The 22,394-nt window shown below is 38.9% G+C and overlaps 1 protein-coding gene across 3 annotated transcripts in view; it reads left to right on the top strand.

The window, feature by feature from the left end:
* Nucleotides 1-21,641, top strand: part of SUCO (SUN domain containing ossification factor) — a 44,696-nt gene extending 23,055 nt beyond the window's left edge. Inside the window, exons 8-25 of one of the 3 annotated variants that reach the window (XM_076339786.1) lie at nt 100-224; nt 716-783; nt 1,449-1,556; nt 2,685-2,790; nt 4,692-4,712; nt 4,947-5,002; nt 6,628-6,719; nt 7,461-7,526; nt 10,363-10,437; nt 10,945-11,041; nt 12,143-12,438; nt 12,517-13,309; nt 14,199-14,286; nt 15,704-15,808; nt 17,616-17,770; nt 18,131-18,222; nt 19,475-19,530; nt 19,691-21,641. In XM_076339786.1, coding sequence (XP_076195901.1) covers nt 100-224; nt 716-783; nt 1,449-1,556; nt 2,685-2,790; nt 4,692-4,712; nt 4,947-5,002; nt 6,628-6,719; nt 7,461-7,526; nt 10,363-10,437; nt 10,945-11,041; nt 12,143-12,438; nt 12,517-13,309; nt 14,199-14,286; nt 15,704-15,808; nt 17,616-17,770; nt 18,131-18,222; nt 19,475-19,530; nt 19,691-20,137 — 2,846 coding nt within the window. In that variant the 3' untranslated portion in view covers nt 20,138-21,641. Of the gene's footprint in view, nt 1-99; nt 225-715; nt 784-1,448; nt 1,557-2,684; nt 2,791-4,691; nt 4,713-4,946; nt 5,003-6,627; nt 6,720-7,460; nt 7,527-10,362; nt 10,438-10,944; nt 11,042-12,142; nt 13,310-14,198; nt 14,287-15,703; nt 15,809-17,615; nt 17,771-18,130; nt 18,223-19,474; nt 19,531-19,690 lie in introns of all 3 variants that reach the window. The other 2 variants (XM_076339783.1, XM_076339785.1) reach the window with 2 other exon arrangements.
* The last annotated feature ends 753 nt before the right edge of the window (nt 21,642-22,394 follow it).

Raw genomic sequence — 22,394 nt, forward strand, 5'->3', positions numbered from 1 at the left:
GCATTTATTATATAAAAGCAGTGAACGGAAGTTCCCTGAAAGTGAAAATACTGGGTTTTTGTGTAGCTTGTTATAGTAGCAATATTTTCTTGTTCCTAGGTCAGTCAATGCACCCTTCTGCTGTCGGTGGGCAGCATTCCACAAAAAAAGTCCAGAAAAATAGAAATAACTATGCCTCTGTAGAGTGTGGTGCCAAAATTTTGGCAGCGAATCCAGAGGCAAAGGTAAGCATTTACTAATTACTAGTGTGCATTATCTCAGTTTACTCTTATGCAAGAAGTAGTACAAAGTACACTTACATAAACCTGAACACTGATTTCTGAAGTAATTCTTATTTCTGTTTGGGTTCATTGTGATTTTTGATTCACAAAAATGGGATGTAAACTATGATCTGTCCCTTTTTTTAAGAGGGATTGCTATAGAGAAGTTGATGTCTTTTTAAGTGAATTTGGAAGGGGGAGCAGAGTTTACTCAGTACAGAAATTGAACAACTGAACAAAGTTGTATTAAACAGCTTGCCATAGTAAATAATCTGTGATTGCCCCAAAGTAGTAGGGCATAACATCTCCTGTATATTATCTTGCTTAGAATGTTGTGAAACTTGGTATTAGTTTACATAACTAATATCAAAGTTAATTTTAGAGGGAGGGGAAAAACCCTTGGTACTGCGTTAGTGTCTACCATACAATTTAAAATACTAATTCTCTTTATACAGAGCACTTCAGCTATTTTGATGGAAAACATGGATCTTTACATGCTAAATCCTTGCAGTACTAAAATCTGGTAGGTTACTGAGGTTTGCTTGTATGACAGGAGTGGTTATAGTTTTCCATCGCAATGGGACTGTGTATCCTGCGGGACTGACTTGACCTTGGTGTATCTGTGCCTGAAATGTGTGTGTAAGGAATTTTTGATGGACTTAGCACTAGGTGCTTTATTACGTCCCCCATAGAATTCTGTCTCTGGTATTGAGAGGTAAGATGAAGGGGATAACTTCATTCACTTTAGTATTTGTAGTTTTTGCATAATTATAATCTTACAGAAGAGAAAGTGCTGAGTGTTCAAGTAAAGATTTTGGTTTCTTTCACCAGCTGTCAAATAACTGTAGGACACATGATCAGAATTTACCATATACTAACTGGTAGTTCACGTGTGGTTTAAATGATGTTTGCTGTCCTTAGTTTTTAGTTCTGTAACTTGTTGCCTTTGAGTACAAGATGGATGAAGCTTCTGTAGCTGCAGGTGCTATCTAGAGTTACTAAGCTAGATATGTGGGTAAATATCACTAGTGCTTTTGAAGGGAGCAGCAAGTGATGCCTCCTTATTGTACAGCATTTTTGTAGTGTTCTTTTATACCCAGTGAAGGATGCAGTAACAAGGTAAAGGACTGAGGATTGTAATTGTAGAAGGAAAAGTGTTTTGTCTAATACTTCCTTTTTGACTTCAAGGTTTGTTATTGAGCTCTGTGAACCAGTCCAAGTAAAGCAGCTTGACATTGCAAATCATGAATTATTCTCTTCCACTCCTAAAGACTTTCTGGTGTCTATTAGTGACAGGTATGTTATCAAAACCCACCTTTCTGAGTGAAAAATGAAATAGTTATTAAATGGATGGCTTCATAAAACATGGTCTGTGTATGCCTGTTACTATGCAAAGTGTAATGCACTGTGGAATTACATGGATTTTCTTTGTGTGTGTATATTAGTTACTAACAGGTTTTTTCCATGGAAAGAGCAACTGTGAGGTCCTAGAATACATGGCTTGAGTTCTTTCCATGCTTCCTGTTTTTTTTTATTTGCCACCTTAAAAATGAAAAGGAAAAATTTGTTGAAAAGTAGCAATGAAGCAGCAGAAATTATACAGTAGGTAGTGGATGATAGATTATAAAATGAACATTCCTTAACAGAATGCCACTGGGGTTGTGGACTGTCTCCTCCCTTGTCATTCAGGCCATTTTCACATGGCTTAAGCTGTCTTCAATGCTGAACTCTGTCCAAAAACCCCCAAATTATTTAAAAAGGAAAAAAAAAATAGTGGTACACCATTGAGGAATTGGAAGGGGTAAGAACACTACTGGTTGGCCAAATGGCTGGTTAAAGGGTGGCTTTATCGTGTTTTAGGCATTGTTGTACCCCCACTGCTTTCTGGGAGTGAGCAGATTATTCTGGTATGTGAAAGAGGAGACATTCACACAGTGCCTCAAAAAACTTCACTTTCTTCTTCAGTGCTTAAAGCGTGTAGATTCTGATTTTCAACACTTGGTCTGTTGCCTAGTTCTAACTCTGCTTTGCTCACAGTTTTTTTGCTGCTTGCTTACAATAATATTTACAACCTATCACTTATGTGTCCTGTTCTTCAGTGTTCATCTGAGGTGACTTTTTTCAGCTCCAGAAATCTTACTGTAGGCTGGCTGAATTTCAGTAATTGGATCAAGTATAGGGTTTCATCCTTCAAGGGCTTGGCACACTGTTTTAAGTATGTGAAGAGGTACTGCTGAGGTTTTGTGTTGGGACTAGTTTTATCTTGCAACTCTTCTTTCCATAAAAAACACATTGCCACTATCTTGTGACTGAAGGAAAAAACCCTATTTTTTCCATGAAAATGCCTTTTGGGAAATTTCAGCAAATGTCTGTAAACAGTGGGTTCTTGCATTTCATTAATTGACTCCATTGTTTCTTTTCTAGGTATCCAACAAACAAATGGATTAAATTAGGTACTTTCCATGCCAGAGATGAGAGAAATGTCCAAAGCTTTCCTCTGGATGAACAGATGTATGCAAAATATGTTAAGGTAACTTCACACTGCAAAAGCATCCACGCTTCTCAGGGAAGGAAGTGTTTGCTGGGCTTACCCTGTATAACAGAACATCCAGAGAAACGTGTTTTCAAAGCATGCTTTACCATTAATTGCGGTAGTTTTGTTAGTGGCCCTAGTGTGATTGGCCATGTACTAAACCCTTGTCACACAATCACAAGTGTATTACCTTCCTCATAATGGTAACTGAGAGGATCTTGGGAAGCACCTATTATCTTGTGTCCAAGTACATACTTAGCTGATATCTGAATTAAGAAAAATCCAGACAATGTTCTATTGTATTTGACTTAACCAGCTATCTCCTATACGTAAGGTTAGAAGTATCGCCCTATTTTGTCTCTTGGCTGTACCCACTTTATATATATATATGTACACGTTCCCTGGAGCACAGATTAGAATATGCATATTTCTTGCTACTTTTGTGCTGTATTCTGCTATACAGTTTTAAGTGAACCTGAAGGAGCAAGCGTTTGAATTCTGGTTCTCATCAATAGACTTGAAGTGCAGTTTTGCAGTTATTCAGTCATGCAAATTATTTAGGCTTACTGCTACTGGAGCACTTGCTGTGATCTCTCCACCTTCAAATTAACTTGCAGCAAGCAATCTTTACTCAGGAGTCTCAAAAGAGAATAAAACTCCATAAATAACGTGGTACTTGGACTGGGATAAAAGCTTTTGTGAAAATATTGGCATGTAGTGGAGGTTTAAATTCAAATAAAATATAGACCTTTTAGGTCCTCTCCAGTGATGTGTTATCTTCCAATTATGGTGCTGCCAAAAAAAAAAATTTGGTTTGTGCAACTGAATTACAATTTGTGCTTTCATGAAGAAGCAGCTATGAATGATAGTTATCTAACTTCTCTACCCAGAAATTCTGCATGAGTCACAGGATAAAGATTTCATTTGTTTTTAATTCTGCTTTCTGGCTGAATTAATGCCTTGAGGTAGCTGGAATCTTGCTTGTCACTGAAATTCCAGAATTACACTAGATGCTTCAGCACTTAATCCCTTGGCAGATACAGTGTTCTGCCTTGAATAATGTAGCATGGTAAAATTGTCAAAGGAATGTTCTTGTAATGTTTTTACTTTATAGTGCAAAAAGTAGGCAAGTTCTAAGTGTGCCTAGTCTACAGAAGAGTCCAAAAAAATTTTTCAAAAAGTTTGATATTTGAAGTGGCTTGATGAACTTGTTTCAAAAATAATGGAATTTTTTTTTGTAAGAGTGCTTTTATGGGAGTAGTTATCTTGATCTCACTTGCAGATTATTAGTCCTTCACTGGTAGCATCTACATGGTGGTTTAATAAATGCATTCTACACTTGCAAATTAATTTAGATTAAACATCAGTGTGTAGTCAAGTTGTCACTAGAGATACACAGATGACTGAAGCTTCCAAATGTGTCATCAGATGCTCTGTACGTTTTCTTCCAGTAGTGTTTCAATAAATTGAAGCATGTTATCTTGAACTTGAAGCAGCAGCAGTACATAGAACGCATGCTATGAAGGTTTTTTTTTTTCCTTTTGAGTCACTTTGTGTAATCTGTGCTCTTTAAGGGGAAAAAAATACACTTAGTAAATTTAACACACTTCAGTATTCTGTCTGCAATCATGCTGCCTGGAAAAATTGAATAACTTGTTAAGTTCATTAATAAAACACTTGTTGCATGTTACCTTCTATCTGCAAGGTACGAGGGCTAAATGAAATCTTGCTACCTAAGGCAGATGAAGTAGTATTGCAACTTTTTCCTTCATAACTTGTCTTCTTAGGCATTTATAGTACTGAATTAAAACCAACAAAACTGTAGTTGCCTGTGGCATGTGTTCAGCCTTTGTACTGACATCTTTTTTTTTGTTCTCTTTTCCTTTCTCTCGCTTCAGATGTTCATCAAGTACATAAAGGTTAGCAACCTCTTCTTTTGGAATGATGAATGCATGGGGCTTGGGGTGTTCTCGACTGTGCCTCAGCACTTTAATGCATGGCAGAACAAATCTTTCAGTCTTTTCTGTTATGGGAAATTTACAAATCCCTTGAGTAAACAAAACTTGCAATTTCAAGATTGGATGTATATGTTAAATGAACTCTTGACTCTGTGGGTCTTTGGAGTTTTATTATAAGTACTTTTTATTCTTTAGGTGGAGTTGATATCGCACTTTGGATCGGAACATTTTTGTCCTTTAAGTCTTATAAGGTAATATCGTAAGTGTTTTGCTCTGTCTTTCTACCTCCTTGCAGTGAGGACTAGTGTGATTTGATAATAGTTGGGCAACAAATTCTAGTTTTCAGTTTATTTAAGTTATTTGGAAATACTGTGAATTGAAGTAGTTGCCTAACTTACCTGCTGTGTAGCATGCTTCACATCTGTTTAAAGAAGCTTTGAATCTTTTGATTTGATTCTCCGGTATGTAATTGGTGTGGTTTAACCCCAGCTGGCAACTAAGCACCACAGAGCTGCTCGCTCACTCCCTCCCGGTGGGATGGGGGAGAGAATCAGAAGAGTAAAAGTGAGAAAACTCATGGGTTACGATAAAGACAGTTTAATAGGTAAAGCAAAAGCCGCACACGCAAGCAAAGCAAAACAAGGAATTCATTCACTGCTTCCCATCGGCAGGCAGGTGTTCAGCCATCTCCAGGAAAGCAGGGCTCCATCACGCGTAACGGTTACTTGGGGAGGCAAACACCATCACTCCGAACGTGTCCCCCCCCTTCCTTCTTCCCCCAGCTTTATATGCTGAACATGATGTCATATGGTATGGAATATCCCTTTGGTCAGTTGGGGTCAGCTGTCCCAGCCGTGCCCCCTCCCACCTTCTTGTGCACCCCCAGCCTCCTCGCTGGTGGGGTGGTGTGAGAAGTAGAAAAGGCCTTGACTCTGTGTAAGCACTGCTCAGCAATAATGAAAACATCCCTGTATTATCAACACTGTTTCCAGCACAAATCCAAAACGTAGCCCCATACTAGCTACTATAAAGAAAATTAACTCTATCCCAGCCAAAACCAGCACAATAAGGAATGGTTTATATTTGCAGGGGGGTTGTTAGGAAACAGGAGCATGAGCAGCCTTACAGGAGGACATGAGCATTTCAAGGCTGACCAAGCAAAACAAGGAACAAATGGTAAACTAAAAAGAGCAGGTGTGGTGAGTGCTTTTGGGAAGCTGCTGTGTTGCGTGGCACCCCAGGTACATACAGTTAGTAATGCTTGGAATATCTAAATCAGAACAACTGTGTTTGGAGAATAATCAGCCTCTACTGCTCCTAAAAAACCAATTTCAATTCTCCTGTCAAAGCTATGTCAGGATTTGAACCTGGGAACTCTAGTGTTATAGGCCAAACCGTATTTTCAGTTGACAAGACTGCTTTAAATTGTACTGATTTGACTTTATTTTGGCAGAGCAGGTCAAAGAGAATATAGTATGCAAAGTGAGGTAGTCATGAATAGATACTCCTAAAGTTAGTCAAAGGTGAAGCTGAAGAGGAGGCATTAAGAGCTCATGGGGAGCTTAAGACAAGGAAGTCTAGGTATGAGTTCAGGTTAAAAAGGAAGAAAAGTCTTTTTGGAATTACTAGAATTAAAAACAGGATCTTGTTTTGGTGCAGCACTTGAAAGCATGTAATGGACTTTGTGGGTAGAAGTTTGAGGGGAAAAAAAGCATACCTGCTTGATCTTGGTTAACTGAAGGCAACTATTGCTTATCTAATTTATTTGCTACATATTATCTAATGTTAATGTTGCTTATCTAATTATCAATTATGTCAAGTAGTTACATGACTAATAGACTAATATTAGGTTTTTATTTAAAAACTTTGTTCATAGGGTATTTGGTACTAGCATGGTTGAAGAGTATGAAGAAATAGCTGATTCTCAGTATCAGTCTGAAAGACAAGAACTCTTTGATGAAGACTATGGTAAGCAAATAATTTCTGCATTTTTAGCCATTCAGACATGTCTTGTGCTAGTCTGGTGGCTCGTCGTTTCCTGCATATGATAAATGATTTGACTGCTAAATTTACTCTTAGTCTTGTTGACAGTATTTCAGCATTTCTGGGCTTTTCCAACAATACTTTTAAGTTTTAAACAATGTGTTGTAACTATTTGGAGGGTTACTTTTAAAATGCATATAATAAGTCTATTTCACTTGGCAGGCTAGGCAATAACATCTTCATGTGCTGACAATAGTAAAGGATAACTAAAATAATCAAAGCAGCTCACACGAAACAGCTTTGTTCTTAGTGTCCATAGCCCATTTCCTGAGATTGTTTGTATGATCAATGCTGCAAGCAATTGTGAAGGTGCTTATTTTGGCTTGCAGACTTTGTGTTTAAATAAAATATGAAAACGCCTACCTCCAGCCCTCACAAGGAGGAGGGGGGAAAAAACCCTATACGAAGCTCAATTAGCTGTTTGCTGCACCTATGTCATGAATCCTGGGGAAACTGAAGCTTGAACCCTGAATCTCTTTGGGTTTCTCATTGCTTGGAGCTTGGTATTTCAGTATGTAATGTCTGACCTTTAACTTTATTTCTGTAGTTTTATTTTCACACTGTCAAACTGATGTAGTTGAATGACGTGTTAAGTCTTGAGGTTTATTTTCTTTGCCCGTGAGACATTCAATTTTGATAGTCATAAGTCGTCTTTTTTATACATAGATTATCTATTGGATTACAATACAGGGGAAGAAAAATCTTCAAAAAATCTCCTTGGTTCTGCTACAAGTGAGTATGGTGTATTAGAAAAATTATTGCTGTGCTGAAACAAAATGAGCTAACTGAAAGCAGAATGACATTTTGTCATGCAACAGCTATGACTTTCATGTTTTTCGGCTGAAACAATTTATTGTGATTACTGTTTATTCCTATGCAATTAAATAGGAACAATTCAAAGTTGGGGTATCATTCTTAAAGTGTTCTAAAAAGAGAACTTTCCAGTTCTAAGGATCTCTATTTTTTGGAAACTTTGCTTTCTGTACTTAAGGATCCTGAGCACTTATAGTATGAATGTTACATAGGGCTGTAAATAACTAGTGCTAAAGTGCTGTAGAACCTTAATTATTCAGAACTTGGAAATCTCTGCTTAATTAAGGTGCCTTATGTATAGGAGGCAATATAAAGATTTACTTTGTACAGCTTGAAAGGAAGGGATGGAGAACACTTTCTGAGAAGGCTTTATGTAAGTATGGTAGCTTCTATGTTCATAAGGGCTGTATATTTTTTTGAGAGAACTAATGGTTGACTGTCTCTTGTCACTTTTCCGTTGGAAAACCTCCAGATGTGGGGTTTGTTTGGCTAAGAATACTTGAATATTCAGTTTTAATGGTATTCTTAACTGCTGAATTATTTAGGATAGTATCAGCTGCCACACAACTTATTCTAAAGAGCTCTTACTCTATACCACTCTTCCTTCTGTCCCAATTAGTGAAGATTTGTTACTGTAGTGTAGATTTGCACTCAAAATGAATGCTGTTTGGGCTCAGGCTTTCCTTTCATCCCATAGTGGATCAGAGCTGCAGAGTTCTTTGCTACTATTTCCTAGAACATAGTTGTCACTTCAGAGCCAAAAGGTCATGGCTAGGAATATTGCACAGCTCAGTGCAGTTTTCAAAGGGGAAATAGGTAGTGGAAAAGGTAGTTTATTTCTAAACGTTAGCCTCTCACAGATGAGAGAAGGCAGTACATTATTCCCTGACACTGCTTATCTTTTATCTGTGACTCTCAAAGTTTCTATCTTCAAGCTGTGTTGATGAGGTGTATTCACATGTTCTGTCTGCAAGTGCAGTATTGCAAGGTTTTTTTGTTTGCTGCCTGAAAAATGCAGTGACTTTTCTATTGGGGTTTTTTTAGAGTACTAAAGCTAAGGTTAAAAGATTTGAAACGCCTATTACTGATAGTGCTTTAGAGAGACAGCTGAGCACTGAAACACTGCAGTGATCACTTAGTTCTGGCTGGTGGATCTTGTTATTGAGACCTTTCATCTCTAGCAGGGTAGTCAGTTTTCCTTTTTTGGAAGGAATACTGAGATTTTGGGTGTCTTTTGTGGTGGGTTTTTATGTGCATATTTGGACAAATGTGATGGACTTCATTTTGCATCGTTTGTCTTAAATAGACTGGTACGCGGTGAGGAAGAGGGTCCTCTGAGGAGGAGATGGTGGGCTTCTCAGACATTTGATCTTGTAAGAAGTATTTTGCAGTCTTCTGTTACCCTCTGTTAGTGAGGGTAGCTCACTGTTCTTCCTCCTGCCATTCTCCTAGACTGGCAGGCTTTTATACCAACTCTTAATTCTCCCTCTTTTTCTGTTTCTCCATCAATAATAAGAAACCATTCATAGTTCAAGTTTAACATCTCTTGTTTATCATGACTTTTCAAAGAATACAGCCCCAGATAAATAATGTAATTCAGGAATGTGGTTTCTGATGTGTTTTGAAGGAAAGGCAGAATCAAGGTTCTGAACAGAGCTTCCTGGAGTCTAAGAAATTTGTCATTGCTACTAAAATGCCTCTCTAACTTTATGCACTTATCCATGTGGCATACAGTACAGATGTATGTTGGTGGGTGGAGGAGAAATGGGCAAAATGGGGCCAACTTTTGCGTGTTTACTATAAGGTGCTCTTTCCCTGCTCCTCATCTTCTAAATAAGCCTGGCAATGATGTTTGTTTTCAATATCAAGACCAAAGAGTTAGCTGTATCTAATATATGTGCTGATATAGAGCAAACCCTCTTTGCATTTACTTCTGTGATTTTTTTGGGGAAAAAACTGTTCTACTTAACAGATCCTTAAAAAAAAAATATATATCTAAGCCAGATCTGTGGATATTTGTTATGGTTTTCTTCCAGTTGCCTTCACTGATCTAGATTGCATTCAAGTAACAGATTGTAAAGTGTAGATTTTCTTCTTCAAACCTTAAAATATTTAGAATTGTTATGTTACAGCAGTATCAGAGCTGAAAGTAAGATTTGGGATTAAGGAGGGAGGTATGATGCAAAATGACAGAGTCTAGCTTAATTTGAATGAATCTGTAGTTTTCCATGTCTGTCCTGCTGTGGACATCCTGTGTTCAAAGGTAGAATTCTGTCTTGCTCATTGAGCAAATGACATTTCTTGACTTACTTCTCTAGTGCTGTTATAACAAATGATCCAACCTGTCTTTATTAGAGCTCCTCCGTTGGAGTGTTCAAGCTCTAAATTTCTGGCTTGGGACCTCCCTCAGTGGTTCACACGCTCAGATTGTCAGAAAATTCCATGCTTAAATATTCTTCTGTTTGTCTTACTGTTCCTTGGTTTCAGTGGACTAATGATCAGTGAGTTCTTCTCACTGGTGTTAGAAGGTCTAGCTGATAAAGGTTAGGTATGGGTTCTCAAATACAGGTTTCTAGCTTATAAACTTACCCTTTAAAAGCAACAGATGCATCCAGCGTAATGGAATGACCGGATTTTTTATGTCCTTACACTGTGATTTGTTTCAAGTGAGTGTTACAAAATAGCAGATCACTCACTGGTGCTAATCTCTGGGCCCTCTGAATATGTCCTCTTTGATAGTTGTTTTCTCTTTTAGATGCTATCCTAAGTATGGTGAATATTGCTGCTAATATGCTCGGAGCCAAAACTGAAGAGTCGTCTGAAGCTGAAGGTATTTTTTTTTAAGATGAAAAGCATTCTGGAAAGTTTTAATTTCTTTTTGTTATTTTGTTGAATTTTTTATGAGGAGTTGGATGATCTATGTTTAAATTACTTTTTTTCACCTTTTGTGGCATATCTGATTAGTGCCATAGAATTCTTATCCTACTGACTGTGAAAAGTGGAACAAAGATGCTGAATTTGCTGAGGAAGGGAACTGATGCAAAGATAACATATGTTTGTTCAGCTATATTTGGAGATCTTTACTCTCTGTATTACCCAGCTTCAGTTGCTAAGTCTAACTTGCTGCTTCTTCCTGGAAATATTTTGAGACTGTCCATAACATCGTATACATAAACTGTCAGTAGCACTTCCATTCAAATAACTTTGAATGACATCTGCAGTTAATTTGGTAGCACAGTTAATAATCTAAAAAAAAAGACAACCCCAAACCCCAAAATTAATTGAAAACAAACATGGTTCTTGAATTTTTATGGTCACCTTTTCCTCCTTCCTGCAGCAGGGAACAACAGTGTGTCTGAAAATGTCACTGCCACCCCTGCAACTTCAACAGCTGCACCAAGACTGCCTGAACCAACTCCTGTTCCTTCACCAGAGTAAGTGATTGGTGTTGGGGTTTTTTTTCAGTGTGTTCCTAGCAGAGGCTAACATGCACCAGTCTGGAATCTTTGGTAGTAGAATGCTCAGATATGGCACACTGCCTTAAACAAGTAAAAAGGCAAGTATTTGGTGAAATCTGTAGTATGGTAATGTACTAACCAGGGAAATTTATTGCTTTAGTTACTGTTTATAGCTATTTCTGTTATGATATGTTTTGTTTTAACATTTAACTAAATGTCAAAATGCATCACTAACTTTCTCAGTTGTTTGTATTACTTTGTTTAGAAGAAGTAGGAGGAGTGTTTTGCTCTTGGCTACTGCAGATTTCTTGGGTGGAAACTGACTTAATATTGTTCCAGGCTTTGCAGGTTGTCTCCTGCAAGGGAGACTAATTAGGAATGTAATGTGATAATTGCTGAAATTATTGCTGATAATTGTGGTATAATGTAATATTGCTGAAACTTCAGTTAAATTGTATTGACAAAAATTCTGGTTTAAGAGCTTTATATTTTTTTTGCTAGGCTTTACTTGATGAAAATATGTATGCAAAGATATGGAATTAGGCTGGGAGGAGGAGTTGTATATAGATATTCTATGGGGTTTTTTTTCAGTTATTACAATTGTTTAGAATTGATTTGGCTACTTAGAGCTGAGACTCTAGCTTTTAAAGGTTAAGACATCACTTGTGCTGTATTTAGTGGTTTTATGGTTTCCTAGTGCTCTGATTGTTGAGAGACTGAGGAAGGTCAGTGGGAAGGTGGCGATTCTTGCATTTGTATTTGAAGACTGCAGCAGAAGAGTAAGATGCTTGCTATGTAATAACAGTGATATTTGAACTGGTGACTTTTTTCAGGGGCAATATCTGATTGAGAAGGCTTGCTGTTTCAGAAGCAAGGGTTGAAATAACTTGTTTGCAAATCAGGGTTGAAAAACACCAGAGAAAATATTAACTTACAGAATTTCTGACTGTATCCAAACTGGCCTTTGGTCACTGGAATAAGCTTTGCTAATTTTCTAAAAGATCCTGCTTTTGCAGTCTTCCAGAGCAGGCATGTAAAACTGTTGAAGTAACATCCCATCTTTCTCTTCCATTGTAGACTCGTTACTACAGATATTCCACAGATAGACAAAGAGCAATTAATTGTGGATTTGACAAAAGAAAGTCCTATTGTTCAGCTAGTACAAGAGTATGAAGAAGATACAAGCCAGTCAACGGTAACCTTGTTGCCCAGTGATGATCAGGAAGAAGAAGCATCGGCATGGTTTGAACTTGAGACAGAAAAGTACTGCTATGACATGGCAACAGCATGTTGTATTTCCACCTTTTCAGAATATCTGTTTAAATGGTGTTCAGTTGCAGTAGCCATGCATCGGCAGCGTAGTAAAACTGAAGGTAAGCAAGGGCGAGATTATTCTGCTGATGTTCAGCAGCCACAGGCGGTTCTGACTGAATCTATACATATGTCAATAGATGAGCCTCTGCCTGAGCAATTAGACAACAAAGTTGAGAGACCATCTGGATCTACTGTTGCAGTTGACTTCAGCAGTGTGGTCCGTGAGGAGATCAGTAATGAGACAACAGATTCAATTGAACTGGAACCAAGCCATCCTCAAACTGTCTCTCAATCCCTCCTTTTAGAAGTTACTTCTGAAGTTAAGCCATTGCCAACAACCGACATAGCGTTGGAGCCTGCAAAAGAAGATGCAGGCCAGGTAGCACCAAGGGTGAGTCCCCAGGTGGATATAGCTGAGATCAGTGCAGAAACAGAAAAGGCCGAGAGCTCTGTTGCAGAAGAAAACCCTGTAGCTTCTGAGACCAGTGCGGCCACTGAGGTAAAGGAGATGAGCACAAGAGAGCCTATTTCTCCTCCGGTGATTTCAAAGCCTACAGAGACTGTTCTGCAACCTGAATATACGGTGGGCATGTTACCCAGTGACGCTGGGGAAGGAAAGGAAGGCACTCCAGAAGCGCAGAAACCTGTTTTGCCTCCTGTTGAGTCTTCTGTATCTCCTGAAACAAAGGAGGATGATCAGGCAACTGAAGAAGCTTTAATGGCGATTCCGGTCTCTGGGGGACAGCAGAGAACAGCTACAGACTTCTATGCTGAATTGCAGAATTCAACAGATCTAGGCTATGCTAATGGAAATCTTGTTCATGGATCTAATCAAAAAGAGTCCGTCTTCATGCGCCTTAATAATCGCATAAAAGCCCTAGAAGTAAACATGTCTCTCAGCAGCCGTTACTTAGAAGAACTTAGTCAGAGGTAAGTCTGAGGAAGACCGGTAAGAATCTACCATATGTAAACATGATTTTAGCCAACTATACAAAGCAACATACACATACATAAAGTAGTACAGAGAAAGTGGAGTATAACATAAATCACAGCATAAAGCTTTATGGAAAACTGAGATAAGTACCTAATCCTAGGTAGCTACTGGAGACCTAGATGTCTGCGGGTTGCAGGGGTTCCCTTTCTATATTTCAGATACAATCACATTTATTTTGTTTTGAGGAATATTGCTGTGGGCTTTTTAAAAGGATAAAGTGTTGCCAGGATGTAAGCGCTAATGCTGTCCATAATCCTTTCAACAAAAGGGCACATCTTCCTGTTGCTGTTAAACTGAATGACACAGACCTACAATGCCTTCTCCACTGAATTGATTGTTTCCACTTAAACTACCGTGTTATCTGTAATAACTCTTTTTGAAGAAGGGAGCATGGAGAGGGAACCATAGAATTTTCTGTGAGGGATGTATGTGTATTAGTGTTTATCTGTGGTGCTCCTTAGCCATAGGAGAATCGGGAAATGTACCCATTTCAGAATTGGTTCCAAGGAAGGGCCTCTTTGTTATGTTTACTGTTGTGCTGTCTGTCTTGGCAGTCAGTGTTTGCAGAGCATTCTCCATAGTGAATTCCAGTAAATTGGCGCTAAGCTCTAAGGCGTTGAAGATTTTACTTTAACCTTGGAAAAAAACACAAAAAAACCTAGAAAGAGACACATCTCTGTTTTATGTGTGAAACTTAAAAGGAAATACCACATGATGTTTAAATAAAACTTCTTTGGGCAAAGAGAAGTTTTCTGCTGGCATAGTCTTTTCTGAAGACAAGTCTAGTGCCGAGGAGTTTTATGAACTTTACACTCTTTGTTTTAGGTACCGAAAGCAAATGGAAGAAATGCAGAAGGCTTTCAATAAAACAATAATAAAACTTCAGAACACCTCAAGAATAGCAGAAGAGCAGGTATGGTTTGTTGGAGTACTTAAGTGTTTTCCTAATTAGGAAAGTTCACCTTTAAGAAAGAGTTGCAAGGACGTGCAGAAATTCTCTTTCAATTGATTTAGCTGCATACCTGCCTTTTAAAAGCAACCATTCTATGCTTCCCAATTTCTTTCTCTATAATAAAATTTTTAGGTATGTTCCCAGGCATTTTAGAATAAAGCCATTTCCACCAGCTCTGTTTCCTGATTTTTTTTTTTGTATTTGAAGAAAAAATCAGTTGTCAGCTGGTAATGGCTAAAACTCTTAAATGTCTTTGTCAATGAAAAAGTCATCCAGGTCATTTCCAACCTTGTTTCTTGGTTGTAGCTGCACTCAAAACCTTTTTTTTTTTAAACTTGGTTTGGTTTTCATCTCTGATTTAAAGTATAGATAGACAATTGCCCTGATGCTGCTGAAGAGACCTATCCTTTAGAAAGGGAGAGAGGGGTACAGTAATGGCTTATGCCAAATTTACATTTGAAAGTGTAGTGCATGTAACAAAAGCTTTAGTTCATTCTTTAAAATGTGATTTAAGGAAGTAGAAGCTGAAGGAGCTTTTCCCTGCTCTGCTGTCCTAGCTTTCCTGAGCAGCTGTGAAATACAGCGCTAACTGCAGTGCTGAATAATTGCTGAAGTGACTGTGTGTGTGGCATAGCAGACTTAATCCCAAACTGTCTGAAAATTTCTGAAGTGCAGTCTCAGGCCTGTATTTTGCTCATCCATCAACAGGGAAGAAAATCGCAGCTTCCCTGAGATCATATGCATGCTCTTTTCTGGTTGTGGGTTTTTTTTTTTTTAATAATATCAAATGTTGGTCATTCTGAGGTGCTCCTCCTGGTTAACCTCCCCAATATTCTGCTCACCTTTCTTAATTTCTCATAGGATTAAGAATCTTGTTAGGGCTCTTTCTGGGAAGGAGATGATAGCTACAAAGGACTTGTTCCTAGGTGGCTTGGGCTCCTGTCATTAAGTGGCTGGCTACCTGATCCCAGAACAGAAGCTATGCATCAGCCCTTAGACTTTAGCTCTGCCTGGTCATCTGCATGTGTATTTTGTAACATGATAGTACTCAACTTCCTGATAGTCATTGCATGGAGCTGGCTACTTAATCTACCTTTATTAAAGATAGCAGAAGTCACTGTAATGAAATACACTTGGCATAATGTTACAAAATGTTACTTGATAAGTAAAAATGTTGATGTTTTTAAGTGTGTATATGACTAACGCTGCTTAAGCAGCTTCAAATGTTATATGAAAGTTGTATGGAAAACAATGCTGAATAGGTCATGTGGCTACAGAATGCCTGGCTGTGTCAGAACTCTAACTTGGTACATGTGAGAGTATATGATAGTGGGAACCTGACAGCTAAATAGCATGGCCATGACTCTCTTTAATACAGGATCAGCGGCAAACAGAAGCAATCCAGCTGTTACAAGCACAGCTCACCAACATGACGCAGCTAGTTTCTAATCTGTCAACAACTGTGGCGGAATTAAAACGTGAGGTAATTATAGTTCAGCAATATGGCATGAGAATTCAAAGGAAACAGATGCATAAACATCTCAATTTGAAGAGGCCTGGAGTCTTTAAATGAAGCGCTTCATTTGAGAAGTTGTCTGTAGTGTTGCTTTCAGCCTACTTTAGCAGCTGGCCAAGGGAAGGGAGGAAAGTTTGAGTAGCTTGAGCTGTCTTGTGCACAGCAAGATTGGTATAATTTCTACTACAGCCCTACTAAGCCCCATGATTGTAATCTGAGCTAACAATAAAGATAAAACTTAGAGTAACTTAGTATCTCAGCCTTCCTGTAGTGCATTGGAATTGATGTTGTTCTGTGAAATTATTCTTAATGAAATCAGAAGACTAACCACTGAGTTTGAAATGGCAATAATGGGATTTGTTGCACATATAGAATGTTTGACGTGTCAGAGGGAATGGTAAAGTTCATGCTTCAAGAACTTTTCTGGCACTTGCTGTGTTACATAACCAGTTGTATTGCATGCCTTTGTTACACAACTTTAGTAAAATGGGACGCTTTGCAGTGTCCAGCACTTACATTGTCCACTTAAATATTAACAGACTCTTGCCATAGGAAGTTTAGTGTGCAAGAGCGTACTGGCCACTGTTAGAACTGGGCTGTAATAACAGACGAGTATGTGGAGGGTTGCACTCTTAGCTACTGAATGGGAGGCTCATATGGCCAAGGCAGCCTTCTCCTTTCCCCTCTGGCTATTGTGATCTTTTGAGATTAGGGAAATCTTGGCAACAGTATTAGGAACATATTCTCTAAAATGCTTATGTTCTCCAGCCTGGGATTTCAAGCACAAAAAAAAGGTCATGTTTATGGTACTGCGTGTTGCCAAAGACATCTCTCAAGCTGTTTTCTAATGCTTAGTGAGACTCCTTTGATGCCTGGCTGGCTAAGCTCCTGTTCATGAGTGCTGTGGTTTTAACCAGGGTTTGACAGTGGTGATCACCAGGGTATGTTAGATGAGTATCCTGAAATTTGAACACATGGCTCTCCCTGAACACATGGCTCTCCCTGAACTCAACTCCGGTCACCTGAGTCTGAGTCAGAGACGTTTGCTTGTTACAAAATGGGAGGTCATGTTCCTTGTCTTTTCTAAAGTTTTTGTGTGACTTCCAAGATCTCTTAGTGTGTTTAAGATAGATTTTTATAGGAAGACAACTGTGCGATTCATTTTTTTTAAACGTTCTCTGCAAAATACCTTTGGATTTCAGCTTCCATATAATTCTAGTAAGCTTCATCTGTCAATCTTCAGAAATGCACATACTTCTGCTAGGTTGTGAAATGGAAGAGTAGTCAGAAAGATGGAACCCATTGAATCAAGTGAATATAATGGTATTTATTCTGTGAAGTACTGCAATGTCAGCTGATGAAAGGCATCACACACAGTTGATAGTATTACATCCATATCAACTGTAAAACAGAGAAGTTACCTTCTTACATACTTTCCATAAGAAAAGGTACTTACTTTCAGATAGGTTTGAATGCTTTTTGCAAGGGGCAGCTGCTTCTTTAAGTTATAGTAGTACCGTAGTCAGTGAAATCTTGTCCTGGGTTACCAGCTAGTAGTTTTCAGCCTTCACTCCTTGAATGCTGCGTAGCCAATAGACTACATCAAACTTCTGAAAAAAATACTCAAATTTGAACAAGTGTTTAGTGAAATTGAAGGAAAGTGACTTGAATATGTCAGTTGTTGTCTTTTAAAGATTTTTAATGTTTAAAACATGAGAATAATAGTATAGTTAAATTATTCTTTATCTTTAACAACTATATCAAATTCTTCCAGGTTTCTGATCGGCAGACTTACCTTGTGATTTCTCTGGTTCTGTGTGTCATTCTGGGCTTGGTGCTTTGTGTGCAGCGGTGCAGAAGCACTTCTCAGTTCTGTGAAGATTACCTCTCAAAAATTCCCAAAAGTAATCACTACCCTAGCCCCAAAAGGTAACGTATTTCTATGTGAAACTTCATTGTTTTTGCAGCTTTTATTGATATTTCCTAAATCCGCTGGAACTGGCACATCTGCTTTAATTCTGAGTCTTCTTTCTGCAAACTCAAAATTGATAGCGAAGAGCCATTACTGCTCTGTAGAAACGCTCTCCTAGGAGCGTTTTGGGGCTAGTACACTTAACATGCCTTGATGGCTTGTTGCAAATATAGTACTGTGTCTGTTTGCCAGGCTTTCTTGGGCACCTCAACAAATAATTCTGTCCTTCTGCCAAAGATGTTTCTTAATGAAAAATGCATATGACAAAGTCCTGAAAAAAATGCGTTTAAAAAAGCTTTGTGGATTTTGTTTCCTAGATGTTTTTCCTCCTATGATGATATGAATTTGAAAAGAAGAACTTCTCTTCCACTGGTCAGATCACAGTCTTTTCAGCTGGCTGGTAAAGAAGGTATTATTCACATATCGTACATCTGGCCCCTAGTGTTACTCTGTTAGTGCTGTACAATGTGTGTGTTACTGCAAGTGTATGAAAATGGAATGGCAGGTTAATGTCAAAGTACACTGGATTATAGTCGTTCATGTATACATTCTGTAGGACAAGGGGGTTCATGAACAAGTTACCAGACACTCATGGAACTGTGCTAAATTATGCTAAAACATTAAATGTAGTCTTTGCTGTCGTTTATACTCTACAGATGTTTTCTTGGGGTTAGTAGCAATCCATGCAGGCATTCAGGTCTACAAAGCTATGAAGCTTGCAGAAAGTGGCATTTTTTAAATTTTTTTTTAATGCCAGACATAGGAAGTCTGAATGCCCTACTTCTCAGAAGTCCTGATAGCCTGTCTTTGAAACTTGGCGGATATTTAGGATCCAAACTTACCAACTGTAGTAAGAAAATTTAGACTATTTATCTTGGCTTGGGTGTGAGGAATGATCTGGTCTTTTCAGTATTCATGTTACACTTGAGACAACTGAATTTTGATTTCTTAGGCCATCGTCATCATGCAAACCAAAAAGCATTGCAGATTATGGTAACTACCAAGCATGCAGCTGACACTGCTTTTCTGGGTGTGGCAAACTTGCTTCATGGGTTTTTGTATTGTGAATAAAACTGCGTGAAAACTCATGAGTTGAATTGGGACCGTGCTGCAATAGAGACTAGTTAAGGCATAGACTATTTTTTTTGCAAAACCATGCTTTTTCTGAATTCTCCCCTGCTTCGGCTTGGAAGGATGACTTACAAAGCACTGATGGAGGAATGCCAGACTGGTCTCATGTCAGTCTGAACTTCTCTGTCCTTGATAGGTACATATGCTTCTAGTATCTGTCCTGTCATGGGCAGGCTGCACATTAAACACTGTTATATTGGTAACAGTTTGTTGTCGTAGAAGCTAACTTCTGCTGACTATTGTTCCTTTTCCCCAAAGGATTGTCTCCGTACCTCTCCTATGGCCTGATGTATTGGGAGGTCAAGTGTTTTCAAGTGTATATCACTGACAGCTGTCATGACAGCATAGGGGAATTCCTCTGTGTTGACTTCACTTTCAATGTTCATGTGTTGTACCTCCATTTACTTTTAACAGGAGCAAAAATGTGTGTGATAACAACATGACAAAATATTCCACTTATTTATTTAGAATTGCATTGCTCTAGAGCTGGCAGTGTCAGGACTGCTAAATTTATGTTCCCTCTCTTACAGTGGATCCAGAGGACCTGTACATTGTAGAACCCCTGAAGTTTTCCCCAGAGAAGAAGGTACAGTGGCTGTGGGGAGGGCAGGCTGAGCTGAGCGTGTTTCTGCCGGCAGGTGGTGCATGTCTCAGCTGCTCTCCCCTGCGCCGGTTCCTAAGCTTGGTTTTTACGCTCTGCTTGCCTTCCAGAACCTAACTGTTTCTCTCTTTACTTGTGGTTTCAGAAAAAGCGTTGTAAATACAAAAGCGAAAAAATAGAGACTATTAAGCCAACAACAGAGCCTCTGCATCCAATAGCCAACGGGGAAATTAAAGGAAGGAAGCCGTTTACGAACCAGAGGGACTTCTCTAACATTGGGGAAGTTTATCACTCTTCGTATAAGGGTCCTCCATCTGAAGGAAGCTCCGAAACGTCATCGCAGTCTGAGGAGTCCTATTTTTGTGGCATTTCAGCGTGTACGAGTCTGTGCAATGGACAGACCCAAAAGACAAAAACTGAGAAGAGGGCTATAAAACGAAGACGGTCTAAAGTTTCAGACCAAGGGAAGCTTATAAAAACTCTAATACAGACTAAGTCAGGGTCAATGCCAAGCCTGCATGACATAATCAAAGGAAACAAAGATATAACAGTGGGAACACTTGGTGTCACGGCAGTTTCTGGACACATCTAAAACTAGCTGAACTTCTCAAACAGGAGGGTGTTTGTTCGTTTGAGAACAGTCTGTGGTATTCTGTGGGAGGATAGTGGGAGATGAAGAGCTCAACTAATTGGAAAGTATTCAGAAATTTGGTTTCTGCCTTTTTAAATAGATGGGATTGTGTCAATCTTGGCTATAAGCTGCAGCTTTACGAGGCTGATAATTTCCTATGAGAACAGCTTGGGGGGAGGGAGGGCAGGGTTCATTTTATAAAGGTTTTTTTTCACAGTTCCTGGGGCAGAGATTTTTTGAAACCCAGTTTGTTGGGTGGAATAGGGATAAAAGCCTAATCCTCTTCCTTTAGCTTTGTTCCTATTTCTTGCACCTTCCCATATTTATGTGCCTTTTGTCTATTTATAATGCCACTGGAAGAGGGGAGATACAATTGTTTGTCATTTCATTTATTTTGTAATTTCTCTAGCTTTTTTTGAAGATGCAACACTACAGTGCTGTAAAGGGACATGTGTTGGCCTTCCGCTGGACTCAGTAATGTGGACTGGATACTGTAAAAATACTAATAGATGGACTTGCCTGACTAGATTCTAGTTTTGCAAACTCGGTTGAGGAAAATCTCACTAGGGATGGTAATCATGTTTATTTCCACCTTCAGTTACAAATCAGAGCTGTAGTCTGATGTACTAAATGAATGACAGTCGCTCTTCAGGATTTCCTGTGTACAGCGGGATCTGAGGCTGATGAATGCGTTTGTTACCTAAATTGCCTGCTGTAGTTCTCTGAAGGAAGTGAATGGGGAATGCTCGCTGTTTCTGTACTGAGAGTTCAGGAAAAAGCTCGGCTGAAGAATGCGAGGGCGAGCTGGTGCAGCTGGGCTGTTCTCTGAGCCAGCTCTGGATGTGTTGAGTTTGCAAAGCCTTGAAGTCTGACCAGTCGGGTTGGTTCAAAGTGGGTATTTCCATAACGTTTGCTTTTGTATTGGCTAACAAATGTGCAGTGTTTGTATGGTTGGTATTTTCATATCCAAGTGTTTTTTATTTTGACTGTGATTGTATATTTGGAAACTATAGGATGTGTGATTGCTGAAATGTTGAGTGTGTATCTGAGCGAGTGGAACAAAAGGTTATTCCTTTTGGCAGGTGTTACAGGTTCATGTTGTAAAAAATAAGTTAACTTATTGAGCACTTTTAGTGGTACCCTTTTTAACAGATCTAATGCCTTTCCTGGGTATTGTATGTAATGTGACTTATTTAAAGCCTTTGATTTTTTTGCTGCTTTCTTGTTAGTTTATGAATACTTTAAGGTGATGTACTTTTGGAGTTGATCTGCACAATTAGCCAGTCAGAGCACATGAACCAGACGTGTTGAACGTGAATTCAGAAGGGTTTCAAACCTCGATGAGGAAAATACGTACCACCTGAGTGCAGCATACAGTGTTGTGGAACAAGAGTATGTAACTACAGAGCTGTAGTGCCATTAGAAACTGTGAATTTCCAAATAAATCTGAACACTTTGTCTTTCATTTACTGGCATTTCTCCTTTGAAAATGGAACTTGTGGCTTAATTTCTTCTCTGAGAAGGACTGGTCTTTAAATTTCAGTGCAGAACTAGGACTGGGGTCCTTTGGGCCATAATAAGGGGTTCACAAACTTACTTATCAGCCTACATGTGTTTGTCTATTTAAAAAAAAAAGAAGAGGGGAGAAGGGAAGCTGAAGGCTTGAGTGGTGGTTTGTCTGAAAGTTCAGGAATCCTGGCCATGTGAAACTGCTAGAAAAGTTTCCAGCAGGTATCGGTTCACACCTTGACCTGGGGGATCCTTAAAAGTGGTAGCTTTCTGTGAGAATGACTGCATGAAATTACCTCTTGGTACTCAGAGCGAAGGTTTGTGAAGGATAGAAAAGGCCATTAAAAGAAAATGTTAGATAGTCATTTATCATTTCAAACCAGAGTTTTCAGCTTGAATTTTGCCCCTTACCAGTCCCTTCCTCCTAACTTACTTCTAGCAAGCATAGCACCACTGCATGCAGCCAAATGCTGAATTCACTGGCTGTCCAGTGTCTACTCTTGCCAAATGAGACCTCCCCAGCACTAATTTCTCTCGAGTGCCTCAAGACTCTCTGCTTCCTCATAGGGAGCGCTATGATTTAAAAAGCAATTGAATGTGGGGTTTGCTGGGGGTGTGTTTTTTTGGGGGGTGTTTTTTTGTGGTGCAGGTTTTTTTATTTACTGGCCTTCCTCTTGATACATCGCTTGTAGGAAGTGTGCTTTCCTTT

This window comes from Aptenodytes patagonicus, chromosome 5 (assembly GCF_965638725.1).
Source record: "Aptenodytes patagonicus chromosome 5, bAptPat1.pri.cur, whole genome shotgun sequence".
Lineage (NCBI taxonomy): Eukaryota > Metazoa > Chordata > Aves > Sphenisciformes > Spheniscidae > Aptenodytes > Aptenodytes patagonicus.